At 34.7% G+C, this 22627-nt stretch overlaps 1 protein-coding gene across 5 annotated transcripts in view; it reads left to right on the top strand.

The window, feature by feature from the left end:
* The window catches only part of LRP1B (LDL receptor related protein 1B), a 1862264-nt gene that overhangs the window by 1383953 nt on the left and 455684 nt on the right, over nucleotides 1-22627 (top strand). For all 5 annotated transcript variants that reach the window (XM_087435122.1, XM_087435120.1, XM_087435121.1 and 2 more), the window contains exons 38-42: nucleotides 490-619; nucleotides 17394-17520; nucleotides 17661-17812; nucleotides 18109-18233; nucleotides 19650-20021. In XM_087435122.1, the coding sequence (XP_087291248.1) occupies nucleotides 490-619; nucleotides 17394-17520; nucleotides 17661-17812; nucleotides 18109-18233; nucleotides 19650-20021 (906 nt within the window). The remainder of the gene's footprint in view (nucleotides 1-489; nucleotides 620-17393; nucleotides 17521-17660; nucleotides 17813-18108; nucleotides 18234-19649; nucleotides 20022-22627) is intronic.

Genomic DNA, 22627 nt, shown 5'->3' with positions numbered 1-22627 from the left:
TTTTTTGTACTTCTAGCCACAAGGGTAAATAGTCTCTTTTGCTTTTGGCTTCACTTTTTCTAATGCTCAAAAGCCTTCGGGTAAGTGTGTTCCTGTAGAAGTAGATTATGTAGTGTTAATTTTGCCCAAATCTCCTGAGAACTCCATGAGGCAGGTAAACAAAAGTGTTAGAAGTTCTCTTTTGCCTGAAACCAATAAAAAGTTAAAATAGATCCCTCCTTCAGGTGAGAGAAGTTTCAACTTATTTTTAACATATAAATATATCACTATGTGGTTTAAACCACAGAAGTATGAGATTAGAAAGTATTTGTGTATTAGTTTATTTACAGTTTTCTGCTTAGGAAATGTAGACATTAAAAAAGAATATAGGGTGTAAGTAAATGATTTCTTGATAGCTATGTGAATGCTCAGAGAGTTAATTTTAGCCATAACTAATAAATAATTTTCTTTCTCATAACTGTATTATAAACCCGTCTATATTTCTCCTAGGTAACATATATTGGACAGATCATGGTTTCAACTTAATCGAAGTTGCAAGACTCAATGGTTCTTTCCGTTATGTAATTATTTCCCAAGGCCTGGATCAACCAAGATCTATAGCTGTGCACCCAGAGAAAGGGTAATTTTAACATTTACGTATATCCTTTGAATTTTAAGTAAGTTTTCTTAAGTTACATTAAAAAAATCCAGACATCCATATTAATATTTATTTTTAGTTATAGTGTCTGAAACAAAACTCAAAAATATCTTACCTAAGCAGAAGAAAAACTTTGTTTTCACTCTGCTCGTGTATGTTTTAGTACATATTTGATGGGGTCACATTTATTATGCAGTTCTTTAATGTGTGTGTAAATCCAGATGAGTTCACCAACATGTTTCTAGATTCTCAGTTTAAAGTTCTGCCCTAGAACTGTTTACAAAATAGGTACTCAATTACTTGCTGAATGAATGAAATAACCATTCGATAGCCAACCATGTTCTTCAGTATTTCTAAAGCTTCAATTTTCATTTATATGTCTATGATTGCTGAATCAGCATGTTCATCCCAAACTTTTTTTTTTTTTTTCTTTGAGTTCCATATGTCTACCTGTCTTCACATTTCCATTTTTCCATTTGGAAGTTTCATGGACACCCAAACTGTATGTATCTAACATAGAAATGAATTCGATCTGCCACCAAGTTCTGCTGATTTTTGCCTTCTAAATCTTCTAAATTTCTTCTAAATCTTCTATCAATCTACTACTCTCCATCTTCACCACCTCCACCCTAATTAAATCTATTTTTACCTTACATATATACCACTGCAATAACTTCCCAAACGATCTCCTAACCTCACCAAAGGCTAGAGTGACTTTTTTCTTTTAATATAAATCTTACTTAAAATCTTTCAAGGGATTCCCATTGACTTTTGTGTAAAGCCCAAAATTTCTGTTTTGAGCCTTCCTAATCAGGCCCTATGTAAATTTTGTCTCAGACTCCTACTGGCTCTTTGCTATCTCAATCAATTTCTGTTGGACTTCTTAGTTTTTCAGATATTTTCAAATATTTCCTATTTTCTTCCACTCGCAGACTTTAAACAGCCTCTTCTCTTTATCTGCAATGTTCTCCTACCCACTTTTACCTTGCTAAATTTGTTTATCTTTCCTTGCCTTGCAAATAGATTAGATCGTTCTGTTATATGACACCAAAGCACCCAGTATTTTCATTTTTATAAATAATGTGCACTAATATTTGCTTATTTATTTATTTGTTTAGTAGCTCTATTTTTCGTTGGACTGGATAACATCTCTATTCCTCACTATAGCTCTTTGAAGAGAAGAGCCATATGTGTTTGATTTATTTGTCTATCCCCAGGGCTTAGTACAGTGGCTGGTAAAGAATAAATTGCTGACTGATAACTGCTTTTCTCTTAAACAATAATGTATAAATAGTCCTATTATAAAACCTTAGATTACTTCTCACTACTGTGTTTCTTGCATTGCTAATATGACTTGACTTCAGAGTTTTTTTTTTAAAGAGTAGACATTTTTATATTAATAGAACTCCTGTGTCTTTTCGAGTAGAAGAAACGTGAATTCATGGTGCTCATTCAAAGGTGTATGAGATAAACAAGTGTAAGGAACACTGATTTAGAATGAAGTCAATCTATATGAAACGTCAAATCAACTCTCAGGAAAATCTATAATCTTTTGTTATATGTTACGTACTTTTTCTAATATCATCACTTGCTTCACTTTCTTGACAAAGGCTATAAAATTGTCATAATATTAATACAGTGAAAAAGAAAACAAAGAAGGTTAATATAGGACAGAGAAATAATGCCAACAAATTTGTCACACTTCAAACTAGAACTAAGATTACAATATAAAAATTGAAAAAGCTGTATTGGTTAGGAATGATCTTGGATACAAATTATATAATTTACCTAGAGTGTATTAAGTCTATGGGAGCCTCACTTTCTAAGTTTTTCAACTGCCATCTTTACTAGCTTATATTTTTGTCTTACGCTTGATGTTATGGCCCCATTGTTACAACATGCTTGATATCTCATCAAGGAGCATGTTGACACTTAAGGAAGGAGAAGAGTGATAGGACAAAACATTTTTCCTTGCTAGGCTGTATTGTTTTATTTGGGAAGAGAAAGGTCTTAGTGTCAATCCCTTTGTTTTTCCTTTGCCAGAAAGGGGTTACATGGCCATCTTTAGATCAGTCAATAGCCAACAGGAGGAGATTATATTGACATATTTAGACAAGTTATGTTTCATCACCTGGGCTGGGGTAAGGTCCCAGACCAAACAGTATACACTGTATATAGGAACAAACTCAGTTTCTATTGCTAGAGAAGATCTTGAGGGGATGGATTTCAAAGAGACATTATGAGAAAGAAGAAAACCACCTCTCTTGAGTGTTCTGTTTTAGTGGTCATCCCAACTCACTTTCCTTTCTTAGTTCTTTTTCTCTTTGACGTCTTAATGTTGAAGTTCCCCAGGGCTCAGTCTTTGGTGTTATTCTCGTCTTTATTTTGTAGTCTCATCCTACCTAAATGTTAAAGTCTCTAAGATGTATAAACCCAGACCAGACCTCTCTCCAGAACTCTAGATTTTTATGTTCAACTGCTTATTCAACATTTTCATTTAGAGATCTGTGGCAGATTTTATTTTCCAAGTTTATTACAACAATATCTGCCATCCTACATGCTCTTCTTACAATGTGACTTCAAGTCTTTTCCAAAATGAAAAGTGGAAGGCCTTTTCCATACACTTGAATTTGAATGGGCCTGTGACTATTATGGAAGTGATACTATGTAACTTCTGAGGCTATATAATAAAAGAAGATAAAACACCTACCTGGGGGCCGGCCCCATGGTGTAGTGGTTAAGTTCGTGCTCTGTGCTTCTGGCGGCCTGGGGTACTCGGGTTCGCATCCCAGGCATGGACCTATGTGCCACTTTTCAAGCCATGCTGTGGCAGGTGTCCCACATAAAGTAGAGGAGGATGGGCACAGATGTTAGCCCAGGGCCAATCTTCTTCAGCAGAAAAGAGGATTGGCAACAGGTGTTAGCTCAGGGCTAATCTTCCTCACAACACAGATAAACAGACAAACAAACAAACAAAACATCTACCTGGTTCTCTTGGGATGCTCTTAGAAGCCAGCCACTCTGCTGTGAGGAAACCAAGCAGCCCCACAAAGAGGCCACATGTAGGTGTTCCAGCCAACGACTCTAGCTAAGGTTTCAGCTGACAGCCAGCACCAGTTGCTAGATGTGTTGAGTGAGTGAACCTTCAAATGATTTGAGTCCATTATGTCACCTCAGCCTTGGTGTCACCGCAGTTGATGTGAAGAAGAGATGAGTTGTTCCTGCTGAGCTCTGACCAAATTGCAATTCATGAGAAAATAAATTATTGTTGTTTTAAGCCTCTAAATTTGGAGTGGTTTGTTAAGCAACAATAGATAACTGGAACAAGAGCCATCAGAAATCTTAACCTTAACAAGTCCAAAACTCAGCTGAATCTTTCTCTACAATTATGACTTCTCCATTGGTGGATGTCAATTCTATTATTTCAATTGCTTAGGCCAAAATATTTGGTATCATCTTTGGTATCTCTCTCACATACCGTATATCCAATATACCAGAAATTCTACTACCTTTGGCTTCAAAATACATTCATACACTACCTACTTCCCACAATTTTCATTGCTACCACCCTAACCTGAGCTGTTATCACTTTTGCCAACATTTCTGGATTGTGGGTTACCATCTTCTACCTTTGTGCTCCTACAGTCTGTTCTTCTTGAAGTGGCTAATGATCCTTCTGGAATGTAAGTGGCTGTCACTTCTTTACTCAAAATTCACCGATGGGTCCCCTTTCACTCTTTTTAAAAGCTCTCAACAAACCTAGAGTGGTATTATTTTCTCCATTTAACAGGTAAGGAAACTGAGTTAGCGATATTAAATATATTACTCTGTCATCAATTTGTTATGTGGGAGAGTTAGGTTTTTCTAAAATCCAAAGATTAGGGTACATTATGTGTGTTATGTGTGTGTGTTACATGTTACGTGTATAGTGTTAAGCATTATAGAAATTAATAAGCAAACATATCAAGCATATAAGAAAATAACTTTAACAGTTTCAGGAAAAAATTATAACAAAAATTTAAAGGTTGGAACTGTAAGTGAAAGAAAGACTAAACAATAATGAGAAAACGCTGAAAAAAATTAGGAGAGGAGGTTTACAAAAAAATTTTGAATTGGGTCTGACTTTCCCCTGTGCAACCTCTTGCCTACCACTGTGTGCCCATGGACTCATGCCACTACATATTAAGACTTGGAAGGGAGGGTGTAATTTTGTTTAATTCTAAGAATAAAACACAAAACTCAATTGAATGTGTCTGCATCATACCCATAAACTTGAAAATAAAAGTATCCTCTTCCAATGTGACAGTATTTTAAAAATCTCTTTTTAAATTATAATTTATAATCGAACAATAAATCATTATAGCCTCAGTAGAGAAAATTTGATCAATTGCTGGACTGTGAATAATTATTCTAATGGAAGTAATACATATAATTCAAATGTTATGAAATTCCATAGATACAGAGGAAATGGGTTTGTTTCTAGTAAAGAATTTCTTCCCTTCATATTTGTAATAAGTCCAACACTTCATTTGTATTGTAGAGAGCCTCTTGTGCCTAGCCTATCATAGATTCGTGCAGTTCAATTTAACAGACCTCTTGCTGCTACTTGTCGCTCTGTAGTTTTGTTTTTCATTTCTTATTGAAACCTATTATACACTCTCAAGTTGTTATTCTAGACCTTTTTTCCTTAAGTATCTTTTATATATCCACAGCCTTCTTAGCATATAACTATACCTAATTCTTTCTAGGATGATTGAGAACATCAGGCAAAGGAACCCACATATACTCCACTTCTTTTCAGTTTATTCACTGAACATTTATAGCATGCTGTGCACTCAATAATGAACCACGTGGTATCAGGACATCTCCATCTCCTCCTCAGCCTTCAATTCAGCATATCTTGACAAAACAGACCTGCTTGCTATGTGAAAGACACTTGTTGGCACTGTGAAGTATGATGGTATAAATAAGATATTGCTTCTGTTCACAATGAGCTTTGTTTAAACTGGAAATTTAACAAAATTTCAGTTAAAAGAACAGTCTCATATTGCAAAGTAAGACTCGTTTTCAGGCATAAAAAGACGAGACTGATATAACTCAAGCTTAAAGCTCTTATCTAAATCTCACGTTAAAGTAATAGTTTCAATAAGACCATTATAAAGTTACATTGAGTTTTAAGAAAAAAGAAATAGCATATAATTAGAGAAGGTAGTAAAAGTGAGGGTCGTAGCAACAATGGTGGTGATTAGTAGGGGCTTTATAGAGGGGACTTGAAGGAGAAAGGCTTCTGAGATGGAGTGGGAATATATTATATGAGGAAGAAATAGAATAATCCAAGATTGGTAATGGCAAAGCAAAGGCCATTGGCAAGAGTATTAGTACATGAGGTCCACGTGGAGAAGAGTAGATGACGTAGCTGGAAGATAAGTTGGGGTCATAAAATAGGCAATAGGGTTCCTCACATTTTAAAGAAATTACCATGATGACGCCTTTTTGTTTACCAACTGAAATCCAAACTGGTCCTGGAGCCTCTGTCCTAAGCTTCCTCTTGGCCTCAGACAACCCACATAAGCAGATCAGAAGTGTGATGAGAGTTTATTGAAGTTGTAGCATTCTTTAAATTGGGGGATTCTTAGAAATGGTTATTTATCATCCCAAGGAGAGTAATATGGAGGGGGTGGGGTCCTTTCTCTGCCCTCAAGCCAAGTAATGGAGAGAGCTAGAGGCAAATATGTCAGGGGAGACTAAAATAAATAGAAAAGAGCAGTAAATATAAAAATTGTGTCACCTTCTTGCTGCAAGATTTCAAGCCAGGGGGAGTCAGGTCAAAGTTGGAGAGAGGGAAGAGAATTTTAAAATAGATATGAGATTTAAGTTTGGATTTAAACAGATCTAGTCTTTTATGCCTGAAAATTAATCCTAACAATATGATTCTGTTCTTTAAAATAATCTTGAGGGCCGGCCCTGTGGCTTGGTGGTTAAGTGCGCGCGCTGCAATGCTGGTGGCCCGGGTTCGGATCCCGGGTGCGCATCGAGGCACCACTTCTCTGTCCATCCTGAGGCCGAGTCCCACATACAGCAACTAGAAGGATGTGCAGCTATGACATACAACTATCTACTGGGGCTTTGGGGGGAAAAAATAAAATAAATAAAATCTTTAAAATAATCTTGAAAGTCATGGATTTTCCTGAGATAGCAAATTCTAGAGAAGAGATATTCAATGGAACATAAATGGAATCATGAGTTGGATAAATACAAAGTCATTTCCTACTTGTTCCACCAGAGTTTAGACTCTAGAAAAAAACATGGTAGCAGATGAGTTTAGCTAAGAAACAGTACAGAAAAAAGAAGTATAAGGACAAAAATGAAGAATATTTACAGTTAGGGAATGAAATGATTAAGAGGAAAAAAAGGAAATCAACAATAAATCAAAAGAGAGAAAAACAGCCATTTTAAGTCCTCAGAAAGTTAGTGTATCATGGAAATCAAGGGAAGAGAGTTTTAGGAAGAAGAGTGGGCCAGCAATAAAGAGATTAGAAGGATAAAAGCAGAGAAGAGAACATATAATTGATCAGGATGATACTGTTAATTATTATCAATTTCAGGAGATTGGTAAGAGCAGAAGCCAAATATAAAGAATTAATAAGTGAAAAATAACTAGAAAGTGGAGCTAGCATTCTTAGAGTACAGTGACAAAAACTTGGATAATAAAGGGAAAGAGGAAAATATAGAAGGTATGTTGAGAAGATAGTAGGGTATGGAGCAAGTTTTTCTTCGTATGGAAGTCAGGGGGTACTGCACATATTCATAGGCGTAAGAGAAGAAACTGGCAGGAAGGAAGAGGGTGAAAATGCGCGTGAAAAGGAGACAAATTCCAGGGAGTGTAGGAGGAAACTTGGCAAGGAAGAAGCAATAGAATGGAGCAGGAAGAATAGGGGACAGAAAGCAGATAGACAAGATTTGTGTCTTACATCTCAGAAATGGGAATCTGGAGTGAGAATTCAAATCAGGAAGTGAGAGAAACAGGATAGGAAAGAGGAAGAGACCAAGTAAAGGTTCAGCTATGAGCAAAGTCCAGGCCTCAGACTGTTTCCTTGAGGACTCGGGAGTATAAAGCTCACTTCAAAGCAAGGTAGCTCGGCTTTTAGACTCACCCAATCATTCATTGGGTAAGAGTAATACACTCTGGGGAGACATACACTCCCAAGATTTCTGGCTTTCATTACTACTTGTGAAGGAAGTGATTCTAGAGGCTGTCCTCTGAAGAAAGTCACCTATGTGAGCTGTTAGAGGCAAAGGACACAGAGGCCGGGCACTGGAATACATAGAAATAGTAAGCAGGATCTGAGGGTGTCTAAGTGGAATACCAACAGTGTCTACTACAGTTTGGAACCCCAGCTTGAATATTTCCTACCTTTGAAATCTTTTGAAATATCTTGATCTCAAATGTCTATATCCTTTTGGATTCTTGGGAGGATCAAATAAGGTAAATTTAAATGAGAGGATCAAATTAGCAGAGGTTCTCTTCCTCTTCTACTTTTGGAGATGAAGTGAAAGAAGAAACAGAATATGGCAATAGACTATATTTTAGAGGTTAAAATTAGTAAACTTGAAGAAACTCATAGGTCACAGTCAATGAGTAAGGTTAGCAGCTTTAAATGAATAGGTAAGTTTTGCTGAAACTATGAATAGAAAGGTGAATAGAAAGGAATAAAATACAATATGAATAAAAAGATTTCAAGCAACATGAGTCCAGCTGGGATAGATTTCTAGAATCTAATTAAAATATTTATATGACCTTGAGTAATAATGCTCGGCAACTTGGGCAGTAGCAAAAAAATGAAAAAATAAGCCAAAAAGGGAGTAGGAGGTGACAGATTCAAGCTGGCAATTGTAATGGAGTAACCAGGAGTTGCCAGTCAGGAGGTGAGATCTAGAAGCTAGTTATGGAATGGAGGGAAACCAAGAGCAGGAGACCAGGGTAAGAGTAAAGAGTGAAGGTTCAGCAGGCGGGAATGACCCAGACAACTCTATAAATTAGGAGAAGATGATTTCAGAATTGGTGAAATTGGAAATAGATCATTTTCATGTGTTAATTAAAATTAGTTTGTAGCCTTGCTTATGTAAGGCAGAGGCAAAAGAGAGATGTCGTTTCCTGGAACAGATAAAGATGAGAAACTGTGAGCTGGGATGTTCACAGATCATCAACATGAGTCATAAAGTCCCTAAGTGTGTTAGCAGTGGAGGGAGAAAATGTCAGTGAGTAGTAAAGCAATTAAATAAATTTGCTGGTTAATTGTGACATGAAGTGATGATGTGGTGGTATGGGAAAATAGAATGTGTGAATTCATACTGTGAATGTTTTGAAATAAGTGAGTATAACCTCAGAGAAAGTTTTCTTTCTTCCTTAAATCTGCATCACTTTTATTCTGGACACAATGGCATGTATTTCCTCAGGCATCTCATGCAATAACTATTCTTTTCTATTCTATCATCTTTAATTTTTACCTTTCAATGCAGTCTTTCCCTTTGCTTTCAAATAGGCTCAGATCTCTCTTATTTGAAAAAAATTGCCAACGTCTTTTTTCTCTCTGCATGTTTACTTCCCAACTTCTTAGAATAGAGGCCTCTACACATTGCCTCTTCACTAAACTTCCAAAATGGGTTTTCAGCTTCTATTCTTTCTAGAAATTTCCAAATTTATCCATAGCCAAATCCAGAGATTTTTTTCTTCAGGTTTCACACCATTTGCCTTCTCCTTGACATTTTCCTCCATTGATTATCCACTCAAGAATTTATTCTCTGTTACGTTCTCTAATTCTGAGTTTTCTTGTTCTCTCTGACCCCCTCTGTATATCTCCTCTGAGCGTTATTTATCTCCTCTGAACTTCTTTCTCCTCGTTTAAGGCTTTGTATGCCATTCTCTCTTGCTATATTTATCCTTTAAACTTATTTTCATGTTTTGGACTTTAATCGCTACCTTACTCCCAAATCTCATCTTCATCTCTTTACTTATATTTCCAAGATCCTTTAGAAATTATTTGTTTGAATGTCCAACTGTCACTGAAATTGAACATATCCTCCTACCTCTTGTGTACTGATTTCCTTTCCTAATCATGGCATCTCTTTTTGTGTTATCACGGTTCTTTTGTCCTGATAAGATTGAAACTTACTTTAGGTTTTCTGGAGTTTTTTACCGCCTATTTCTATCTGTCATCTCTTTTCTCCAGATGTCTCTTAGATTTTCCACTTCTGTCTATTGCAACTATGAGCTCAGCACTGACTCACCTGGAGGATCTCAGTAAATATTTTTGATTTCTTAATTTTGAGCCTCCAAAATAAGATTTACATTTTATCCCAGAAAACAAAAAATCTTTGACATATGTAGCAATATTTTGAATATTATTTGCCTCTATACCCTCACTTCTTAAAAACATTTCTTAAATTTTAATTAAGTCACATGGATAGATATTTTTCAAGATTCATAGTTAAGAATTAATGCCATTTTTAAATATTAAGCTTATTTTCAGGAAATGTTTATTACTGCTTGGAAATATTAGTGATATCTGTCTCCCTATATGTTATCCACAGATTTACTGACTTGAGTTCAGAGGGGAATAAAAGCGTTAAAAATGACCAGCCTATGTAAAAGTTATTCAAACATTGATGTCCAAGTAAAAGTTATTCAAACATTGATGTCCAAGTAATATTATGTAAACATTTAAGTGTCATTCATATCATAGGAATAAAGTACAGCATTTTAATATTCTGTTTGAAGTTAAAATATGGCAGGTGGGATTGCCAAGGGAAAAGGTGAACCATAATGGAGGAAATTAGCTGAATCCAAGATATAAATGTGCCTTGAAAAGTGGGCAGGAAGCCTGTTTTAGAACAATGGAGACTTGAAGTCTTTTAAAATGTAGCCAAATGCAAAATAGAAAGCACGTATGAATTTAGTTCAGCTTGAAAAATCAGTTTTTCCCCTCCATTGACTTTTTTTGGTAAGGCATCACTTTCTTTTAAAAAACTGAAATGGAATAATTTTCTTTATGCTAAAAAGTCATCTTCTACTTAGAACAAAAAAGCGAAGTCACAGTATGATACCAAAAATGTTGGTTAACCTCATGGTTATGATCTCTAAGTGAAGTGCAAATACTTGGTGATTTTTTTTTCTTTTTAGGCACCAAGGATGCACATTGCCTGTCTTAATTTAGCTTTATATTTTTATGACCATAAGGAACTTATTGAATAGTGTTTCTTTCCATGGCAAAGATTCGGTTTGATATAGGATCTTGGTGTTCGACAAGCATATATTGTCAAATGGTCTCTGAATGATTTTAGAATATGGTCAACAATATACAGAAAGTCTTGGATGACAGCTTAACATCTGTTGAGATAGCAAGAATATAGCATAGTTTAACACCATCTCCTAGAGTATGTTTTTCATCTTAAGGCAAGGTGACACATAAAAAACAGAAATGGAATTAAATTTGATTTTCAATAGAAATAATGGAATTGGAGTGCTAGTATATAATATTAAGATACCTGATGGTCAAGTAACTCAGGAATACAGCACTCATGCCCCAAATCACAGCCGTCTTTCTGTACAGATCTCTGAGAGAGGCATAAGAACAAAGTATAATGACAAATGAAGGAAAACTGTCACACTATTTTTCACTAGGAATTTTCTCAAAAATTCTACTGCAGACACCCTTCTTTCAAAGCTAGTTTGGTCTTAACTAGTCTTTTACCATAAGCTTAACCTCTAAACATGAGTATTGGATCTTACCTCTCCCACTAAAAGGAGGGAAGAAGTACTAGAAGTGATCAAGATGTCCTGGGCTATCATTGCAGCTATGTGCTTGGTGGAGGAGAAAGAAAAACCAGAGAGGTCATGCCACTCCCACAGCAAGGGAGACCCCCTGGCCCAGACCACCAAACCAGAGAATAGCCACGCACAAATGTGTGCCCTTTCCCTAATTTCTTAAGGGGATCTGACCCATAAAATTGCCATAAAATGGTAAAAGAGAAGTTTGAAAGATTTCTTTCTCTATTTGCCTATAGAAATTGCCTCAGTTTCTTTCAGTGTGGAATATCCAGGGTAGGTTGGATATGACTGATAGGATGGGGGTCTTGAAACAAATCAAAAATTTTCTGTATAATATTTTAAGAATTCTAAATCAGCTCATGAGCACTAGGAAGGAGTCTAGGTGTTAAATATTTTCATAGAAAAGTTCATGGATTGTAGGGAAACATCCAATATTATATATTGAAGATATCAAAAATGAATAAAATGTGGACCGTTCACTCAAGAAAATCATTGTTAAACACGTAAATAGCAAACTAATATCATATATGTATATGTGCATGTATATGTATGTGTTTATTAAAATGAAAGGATAGGCAATGAGGTGGGGTGTAAATACATAAATAAAATAAGAAACTAAATATAATATAGGCTGATAAGCCTAACGTACTATGAGATTACAGATGCCAAAGAAGTCTGTCTTTGTGAAGAATTTTCCTCCATACTTCTCTGGTGTTGGCTGGACATACACATAATAATTGTTTTATATAATTACTCAATATTGCAAAGCAGTGAATCAAAAAGGAATCTAATGTAGAGGTTAAGAATAATAGAAACCACAGTGAGACCTATAGAACAATGATAACTTAAAAATATTTTTTTAAGCTTAAATAGAAAGAGAGAACAACCCAGATGGCCTGTATCTTTATTTTCACTCAAAAGAAATGTTCATTTCTGAAGTTGTTTATGAGAATGACAACTTCTCTCATCACAGCATTTCAGCATTTTCAATGTTAAAACTCCTACTTTCACGACTTATAGAGACTTACAACTAGAAAGTTTTAAGTATTTCTGTTAGCATTTTTCTCAGGTAGTTATTTATTTACCCATTTGCCTCTACCGTTAAACAGTGAGCTTCATGAGGGTCACTAAGTCCAATTTATTTCTTATCATCAGCTCCTAGCACATAATAGGTACCTAATTAATATGTTTTGAATGAGTGCATGACTGCAGTGAAAGAATACATTTGAGAATCACTGACTAAATCACTGACAAAAAAAAAAATTTTAAAGTAGTGTTCAAGGTTATGCTGTCTCTAGACTCTCTTCCTATTGCAGAGTGTTCTGCTATCTGTGGTTGAGTTCTTTCTATATTACAGGAACCTCTAAGCAATGGTAACACGTTTAGGACTTGAAAAGTGTTTTAGGATTGGCATGTAATCTTTCTCAACAAAACTGCACATAAATGAAGAAAAAGGAAATGTGAAGAAGCCCTCACAGGAATAGAGAAGGGTCTCCATTGCACCATATTCCTCATATGGGATGAAGGATGCCTATTCATGTATTTGTGAAATGTATTCAAACTTTTACAATACTATTATTTTGCTTATGCCCTGATGATGGAGACATTGATGTGTTGGCCTACAAGGTGTTCAATTAGTATGAGTTTTAAGTGATTCTAGTGAAACTGCTAAGATTGAAAAGTACAAGCAGTTTTTGTCAAATAAAAGCTCATGCTCACAAAAAAGCTAGCTACTATTGTTCCTTTGTACGGTTTTGGGGTTTTTTTGTTTTGTTTATATTTGCAGATATAGTAACACACTGTTGACCTCCAATCTAGCAGAGAACACAGTCACATTCCTGATTGTCTTCTCAGCCAAGGCAACTACCTATATAAGAGAATTACATGATCTTCACTTTTGTGCCAGTGTGGAAATTTTTGCGTATCTCAGGTTTTCTTTAACATATCTGATAAAGTATCTAAATCGTGCTATCTTAGAGAAGGCATAGAAATGGGAAGAAATGGTGAGTTTATTGTAAAAATTGCAATCCAGATCTATACTCAAGGGAAACAGTTTAGCAGTCAAAGAAGAGAATCTTAAATTCAAAGAAAATGATTCAAATTAGTTGCTTTTCACTATTGTTCATATATCTAAAATAAAAGAATCACATTTAATACTGTTTTCTTTTTTAACAATTTAGACTTATTAATTTCTTTCTTCCCTACACTCCTTTACCTTTCCCTCACCAAAGTCAAGGATTTGTTTCCGTGTTAGCTTTATTTCTCAAAAACATTTCTTTGAAATTATTCAAGAACATTTATAATACTTTGAATGTATCTTTTTCAGCTTGAATCTAACTAATTGTGACAGAAAAACATTTCTTTTCCTTTATAAGTATACTTGTGTGTAAACTAATTTTGACATCAGTACAATTGTCATATGATAAATTCAATAAACTTTTGGGGACCAGTAAGTGTATGCTAGGCCTTTGAGAACTCCAATGCTGCAAAATGAAGCCTTTTCCTTATTGTCCAAATATCAATAATTAATTGGAATTAACTCATGATATGTATTCATTGCACATTTTCCTGCCAAGAACTTCTGTGTCTAATTAAGACAATAGGGATATTCGTGTTATGATGATTTCTGATGATATTCCTCTAATCCTTCAAACCACTTTTGAATGTCCTTTTTAAAATTTTAAGTTTTTAAATTCTGTAAATGCAAGCCTCTGTAAATAAGGGACTTTTCAGTTTGGGACAAATTATTATCCAGAGAAAATTCGATTATACAACATAGCATTTGATTTTGACAATTTTGAAAATTTCTGGGTCTGGGATAGACTTGAGAAGTATTTTCAGGACTAGACTTACCAAGCTAATACTCTAAAGGCAGTTTTCTTGACTATATCATACAATCCAAAAAAATAGTTCACTACAGCATAATTTGAACTCAAATGGGGACAACATCAATATGTAATGACATCATATCACTCAATCTTAATTTCCGTGGAGTCTCAGAAACCAGTGACAAGCATTTTCATTTCTCCCCATTGCTAAAGATCATGTTTAGATATGAAGAATCTATGTTCACTAAAGATATCTCAAGTACATCTATGTAAATTACTATCTTAAATTATTCATAAGTTTCTCCCTGCAGTTTTATATTCTCAGACTGTTGTTCTGTACATTTGGTTTATAATCCCTGAAGGTGTTCAAGGTGCTAATTCTATTCAATTCTTTGCTTTCAATTTCAGTTTAAGAACCAAATAAATTATTCTTTGCCTGACATTCATAAAATGTTGCTTAATTTTGGTAGGTGTAGAATCTTTTAGTTTATTAAGTTGATAAATTATTTAACCGTAAAAATGATTTCTGCAGTCAGATGTGGCTTCATATATTATGATAGTTTATCAAATCACTACTGAAAATTTGAGTAAAATCTGTATTCAAGACAGTTTTATTTTGAATAATTTTTATCCCTAGTTTTATTGCCATTCATCCCAGCCTCCTGCATGGAAGCACAGCAAATTTAAAATGAGTAGGGACTACCTGGGAAAAAAAGAAAGGGAGAGACTTTTCTCAATACTAAGACCTTTGTCAAGTTTTGTTTTGTGTTTTTAAGTATGGAGATCTTTGTTATACTCCTTATACCCAGGGAAAAATAACATTTAATCTAACATTATTATATTGTTGTATTATATTTACATTTGGTAGACACTTAGAGAAAACAGTACAGGCCTGAGTTAGTGAAGCCTGAGTATAGTTCCTGGCTTGGACCCTTATCAGCCATGTGACTGGATCATTAACTTCCTGAGCCACAATTTCTGTAGCTGTGAGATTTAGGACTAAATATTGTAAACGGCTAATTCAGTCTACTCACTCAAAATAATATTTTTATTACTTATTTAGTGCATTCAAAGCAGATTACTATTAACTAAAAGGTATATTATACACCATTCCTTCCATATTTGAACTCTGGAGTATGTTAAAAGTAGATGACAAGAATCAGATGGAATAAGTAATCACATGTCCGTCCTGGCTCTCGAAATGCCTCCTTCACAGTGTAAAATCCCCTGCCATTTAACATAATGACTGACTAGTCATTTTAAGATCATTATTAAGGCTGAAATTTGCCCTTAAAAAGTTAAATGGAGCAACAAATTTTACCTCCCAGTTAAATCATTATTTTTAGTACAATGAGAGTCTCCCTTAAAGTTTAACTTTAATACAAGTATAGATTTTTTTCATGCCTACTTCAACCTAGATCTAACCAATAAAATATTAGTTGGATATCTGGCTACGAAGTTTTCCCTTTCTGATTTATAGAGCTTGTAAATCTGAATGAAACTTTCTTCAAGATTAATATACTTGGGACTCTAACCACACCTCTTTTTTATCTGATTGTAAAAGTCCAATGCATTTATTTTATACAGCATTTTTAGGGGAAAAAAATCAAATTTTAAAATAAATCAAAACAATATGCATAAAGGAGTACATATATTTTTATGTAGTGTAAATATCTTTTTTCGTGGATAAAGAACTCTATTGAGTGAATACAAAATATGAATGTAGATCTTTGATTTTTTCTATATGCAGTCTCACTTTCTCGTGTATGATCAATCATATATATGTATTCAAATATGCACAGAATACACACTCATTTTTGCCTGAATGAATCAATGATTGCCATATTTTTCCGAACTTTTGTCATTGCTGTTATCTGACCGTTGAAGAAAAACTTCAATGGGTATAACTTCAAAGAATGGATCTTATTTATCTGAAAGCATGGATTTGTGTTTTGTAATGTAAACATTGTATTTGTTGAATGAAGGAGTGAAAGAAAGTATGGATTATATACCTTCTGTTTTTCTACATTTCATTTTTTGACATGTTGTTTTATTTCAGCATACTGTGGATTTTCTTTATATATTTCATGTTCTTCCACAGTCCTTCCACGTTACATTTTGTATTACGAGATTACTAATATAAGAATGTTTGCTTTTGTATAAATCTGTGTTTTAAGATGGCTTCACAAGATAATTTGTAAAATTCAGTTGAGAATAGTTACATTTAGCAGTCTAACTGGACAGAAATGAAAGTTATAATGCATTCATGTGTACCTTCACAAATTAAATATTTACCTACAACTAATTTTTATTTAAAAAACAAATTCTAATTACCTAGTGCTGTTGGTGTAATAGTGAATAAAAAAGAAAAAAGAACAGGGCCAGCCCAGTGGCACAAGCGGTTAAGTGTGCGTGCTCCGCTGCAGCGGCCCAGGTTTGCTGGTTCGGATCCTGGGCGCGCACCAGACGCACCGCTTGTCAAGCCATGCTGTGGCAGCGTCCCATATAGAGTAGAGGAAGATGGGCATGGATGTTAGCCCACGGCCAGTCTTCCTCAAGAAAAAGAGGAGGATTGGCAGATATTAGATCAGGGCCGATCTTCCTCACAAAAAAAAAAAAGAGAGAAAAGATCACTGTCCTCATTGATCTTACAGTCTGCTGGGGGCAAAAAATATTAATAAAAAATACCATTGTAAAGAAATATAAGTGTAAATTTGCTACTCTAATCCATGCTATGAAGCAGAGTACATGGTGCAATAATCAGAGAGAATACAGAAGGCTTCTTGAAAGACATGATGTTTGAGATATGAAAAACAGGAGCAAATTAGGCAAGCAGGTTGGACAAGAGCATTTCAGACAGGTAGCAGCATGTACAAAAGGTATTTTGGTAGGATTTGGAATCCACCCTCATCATTTCTATGAATGGTTAAACACTTTTTACAATAAAAAATTATTTTATTGCAAACAATCACACATGTATATTGATTTCTAAAATGTATTAGTTTTGTTCTGTTAGTATGAATGTTACTGCTGTTATTATTAATAATAAATCTTTTTGTGTTTATCTGCATATTTCTATAAATCAACAATTTAATTTCAGCTACTTGTTCTGGACTGAATGGGGACAGATGCCCTGCATTGGAAAGACTCGCTTAGATGGCTCAGAGAAGGTTGTCCTTGTAAGCATGGGAATAGCATGGCCGAATGGCATCTCCATTGACTATGAGGTCTGTTGGATTTTTTTCTTTAAGCATTTAAAGTGCATTAACTGCCAACTTTCATTAGTCCACTTTTAGTGCTTTCTTATTTTCTTAATAAAACACTTAATCAAAAGAGCTTGTAATATTACTTTTCAATTGATCTTTAGGAAAATAAATTGTACTGGTGTGATGCTCGTACAGACAAGATAGAAAGAATCGACCTTGAGACTGGAGGGAATCGCGAGATGGTGCTGTCAGGGAGCAATGTGGATATGTTTTCCGTTGCGGTCTTCGGGGCTTACATCTACTGGTCTGACAGGTAATTTATTTTTTCATAAGTTTTTGAGTCTCCAAATGTTATTTCAGTGCCAGCTGCTTTACCCTTGTAGGATTAGCCATTCCTTAGCAAGGTCACTAAAAGGATTCCACAAAGCTATGTGATTTCCACAGCAAAGGCAGTCACTCTTGCTCTTCCAGGTTCAACTGTTTCAATGTCACAGACAAAAGTTGATTTCTTGCCCTTCTGCTAGGCCATCTGTCATCTTCAGCTTAAATAACTGGTTTGATTTGAATTAGTTAAAGATTGTTGATCATGTATGTTCATCTTCTTGGCAGAGCACATGCCAACGGGTCCATCAGAAGGGGCCACAAGAATGATGCCACAGAAACCGTAACCATGAGAACGGGTCTTGGAGTCAACCTAAAGGAGGTTAAAATCTTTAACCGAGTAAGAGAGAAAGGTCAGCATTCCTATATAATAAATACATTTTATGCTATTTCTTTCTCTTTTTTTTGGTGAAGGAGGTTGGCCATGAGCTAACATCCGTTGCCAATCTTCCTCTTTTTGCTGAGGAAGATTGGCCTTGAGCTAACATCTGTGCCCATTTTCCTCTATTTTATATATGGGATGCCGCCACAGCATGGCTTGATGAGCGGTGCATAAGTCCACGCCTGGGATCCAAACCTGTGAACCCCGGGCCACCAAAGCCAAGCGCATGAACTTAAGCACTACACCGCTGGGCAGGCCCCTCTCTTATTTTATTTTTTAACATTTATAAAACTTAAGTTAGGGAGTAATTCTTATGTGAGTCCAAAACCTCAAAATCCTACTTTTTTTACATCTCATTTCCCACAAAAATCATAGAGTACTAATACAATGACTATATAATAGTTCACACATAGATATTTTTGCCTAGAATAGTGCATGTATATAAACATGTTATATACCTGGCATGTTTTCAGTATAGGTTTGGGCCAAGTAATATGGAAAAACTTGGTAAACATACATATTCAATGAAAAATACAAAGGACAATTAGGATATTAGAGAGTAAAAAGCAGCTAAAATGTTTGTTTTGGATTGTATTTGAAAATATAAAGTGATTGTGGCTCCCTTAATCAGTTGATGTTAGCGTGAAATATGTCCAAAGTCATCACTTCCTTAGAATGTGTATTTTGAAATTGATATGACAGTGATTTGGATATTTTTAAAAAATTTTACCTCCATTGAAATAATGTCCATTAAAATAAATTATAATTAATTTTCTTGACATCAAAGGAAGATATAATAATTTTGGAGATGATGATGGATTCATAGAGGAGAATTAGCCTGATGGAGAAATCTTAATATCATATTACATCTTCACTCAAAACTGGAGTAAAAAACTTATGTACTTAGGATGTTAGGCACATTGGAGCTATAAATTTCTTTGATACCTTACATCCTTCATAGACACAGAGTTTAAAGTAGTGTATATTTTTTTGGTGAATTCAGTTCATATTTTGAGTGAATCAGTTAGTTGTGCCAAAGATTACAATACGTAAAACCTATTGTAATCTCAGTATCAAGTTTCAAAAAAGAGTTACACACTTAACTGTCTGATTAAGGGAAATTTTTAATGCTTTTATTTGGATGATGAAGAAAGCAGAAGGATATGATCTTTGAAATAAGAAATCCAAGATTTTAAACTGGTGTGGTTAAAAAAATCAGTACTTTATAGTGTTTATTTTACTGACCAGTCTAAAAACTGAATAAAAATTCAGAATATTCAACATTAAATTTTTAATATTTCTATAAGAAAAAAAGCTATTTGAAAAACAGAAGAAAAAACACAAGCATACGTTTGTGTGTGTATGTGTATCTTTTTTTTCTCCTCAGGGACCAATGTTTGTGCCAAGGACAATGGTGGATGTCTGCAACTCTGTCTTTATCGAGGAAATTCCCGGAGAACTTGCGCTTGTGCCCATGGATATTTGGCAAAGGATGGAGTTACTTGCCTAAGGCATGAAGGCTATTTGTTGTATTCGGGGAGAACAATATTAAAAAGTATACATCTTTCTGATGAAACCAATTTAAATTCACCAATAAGGCCATATGAGAATCCACATTATTTCAAGAATGTCATAGCCTTGGCTTTTGACTATAATCAAAGCAGAAAAGGTGCCAACCGAATCTTTTACAGTGATGCACACTTTGGAAATATACAACTTATTAAAGATAACTGGGAAGACAGACAAGTAATTGTTGAAAGTAAGTACAACAATTTATGTTTAAATAGTTTGGTGGAAATGACTATCATTTGGGTTAGTAGAGAAATTAGAGTGGTAATTGCATGAAGCAATTACATTTTCCTAGAGTTTATATTGAAAGAATAAATGCAACTATATCAACTGACCCCCCCAAAAGTCAAAACAGCAATTAACTGCTAGCATGTACGGCATGTATATTGTGATTATTAGCTTCTAATCACGGAACTTTCACTATATCCCTTCATATTGTTTCCTATAAATAAGTGTATTAAATGCATGGAAAATAATTTTTCAGTATAAAACTATGCTGATTTTATTTTCTTCCAGTGGATGAAATTATATCTTTAAGAATATCTGTCTAGTTACATTCAATTAATTATATTTTCTCAAACAAATATCAGAGATTATTTTTGTGTGTGTATATAAATATATATATAAAACAGTCTTGATGAGAAAGTGTTATTAAAGAAATGATCTAATATTTTAAAATATTTTTAATATTTTATGGGACATAATCATTCAAACATAATGTTGTATGGATTATCCACATAATTCAGAGAAACCTCTTTCTTGTCATCCAACTTTTACAAGAACTATCTTCATATTCCTCATACAACTTCCCTCTTTTCTTTATCTCTGTGTGATTTCCATGTATTTCCCACTTTTCCAATTTCACTACACTGAGGTCAATCTTTTTTGTTACTTTTTAAATGGCAAAATAATATATACATTTATTTTAAAATGTTCAAGTAATATGGATTTAAAAATGAAATTTCTGCCTCATCACTGCAGCATCAATTCCATTTACTTACCCATAATTGGCAGCTGTCATGCCCCTAGAATTTCCTTTGTGTATGTGTGTATGTCATTTGTAATTACAATATTGGAATGATTCTATATGCATTATTCAACTGCTTCTTTTTCACTTACCGTATATCTTCAGAAGCTTTCATTTCAGTATATAAGGCTCTATCTTATTCTTTTGAATAGTTCTATACTAATTATACTAATGTACCTAATTCTATACTAAAGATAAATTAATTTATTTAACCATTTTCTTATTGGTAAGCATTTAGGTTCTTTCTGGTGTCTCATCATTACCTACAATGTCAGAATGAAAATTTGTGCATATAAATATGTTTATTCACACATGTGAGTATTTCTTTAGCGTAGAGTCCTAGAAATAAAATTGCAAACTCGATCAGTGTTTATTTTTTACAGCTGGTCAAATTTCTCTCCAAAAAGACCATATTAATTTACATTTTCATCAGCTATCTATGAATAGGCCTATTTCCCCATACTTTTGCCAACAATGATTTTTATAATTTTTATTAGCTTATGACTAATATGTAAAAAAAGTCAACTTATATTTACCTGATAACTAGTGAGATCCAGCATCTACTAATATGTTTACCTACATAAAAGAATAGATATTTTTAGGTCAAACTTCATATTGTACATTGTCATCCCGTGCTATGCCTGCCACTGTTCATTTTGTACTTTCAACATTTAATATCCTTCACAATCCTCTTTGCTTATTCAAATCCTACTCTGCTTTTCCAAATCAGTTCAGGCATTTCCTTTGCAAATACACATTCTCATTTCTTTATTCTCTAGGTTAACATACTTACTGATAATTTTATATCAATTTGTATATTTCACCACCTGCCATGTTGGCTTTCCTGTGTGTGTGTGTGTGTGTGTGTGTGTGAAAATGCAACTATAACTGTACTGAATATAGAGTTCAGACATATTTGAGATTTGTTGATTCTTTGGGTGTATCTCTATGAAATTTACACTATAACACTCTTCTGTCCTCCATTTTCCTATTCTAATACAATTCAGAGTTGGAAATGCTCACATGGTATCCACAATGTATTCCTTAACTTATTCATTCCTTTTATGTGCTCCAGATTCTTTGTCAGGCACCCTGGATATAAAGATGAATATGAGTCCATAGACCTTTAGAAGCCACAATTTAAGAAGAAAACTACAAGTAAACAAATATTGTAATTCAATAGAATCCACAAGATACTAAAGGCCTTTGTCCTTAGTGTCGTTGAGTCCATTCTGACTCCTAGAGATCCTGTGTTCAACAGAGCGAAACCCTGCCTGGTCTTTTGGCACCATCCTCTCATTTTCTGGCACTATATCAGACAACGCTCTGCTGCTATTCATATGGTTTTCATGGCCAATTTTTTCTGAAGTGGGTGGCTATGTCCTTCTTCCTACTCTGTCTTCGTCTGGAAGCTCCACTGAAACCTGCCCACCATGGGTGACCCTGCTAGTATTTGAAATACCAGTGGCATAGCTTTCAACATCACAGCAACACGCAGCTGGCACAGTATGACAACCAACAGGCAGGTGGTGTGGTTTCCTGACTGGGAAACAAACCCCAGCCGGTGGTGAGAGTGCTGAATCTTAACCACTAGACCACTGGGGCTCGCTACTAAAGGCCTTAGAGAATAAAAAATCTGCCTGGGGAAGGGTGGAAGATGCCACTGAGCTGAGTTGAGGAAATTTAAAGAATCAATAGGAATCTGTCAGTTGATTGGGCCAGGTGGAAGAGGAGAAGAGGAGGAAGAATAATTCTAGACTGTAGTCCTC

The sequence above is a fragment of the Ceratotherium simum genome, chromosome 9 (assembly GCF_057802395.1).
Source record: "Ceratotherium simum simum isolate JZ-2026a chromosome 9, ASM5780239v1, whole genome shotgun sequence".
In the NCBI taxonomy this organism is placed as follows: domain Eukaryota; kingdom Metazoa; phylum Chordata; class Mammalia; order Perissodactyla; family Rhinocerotidae; genus Ceratotherium; species Ceratotherium simum.
The sequence above is the reverse complement of the archived record's forward strand: the minus strand, read 5'-3'. Positions and strand labels throughout refer to the sequence as shown.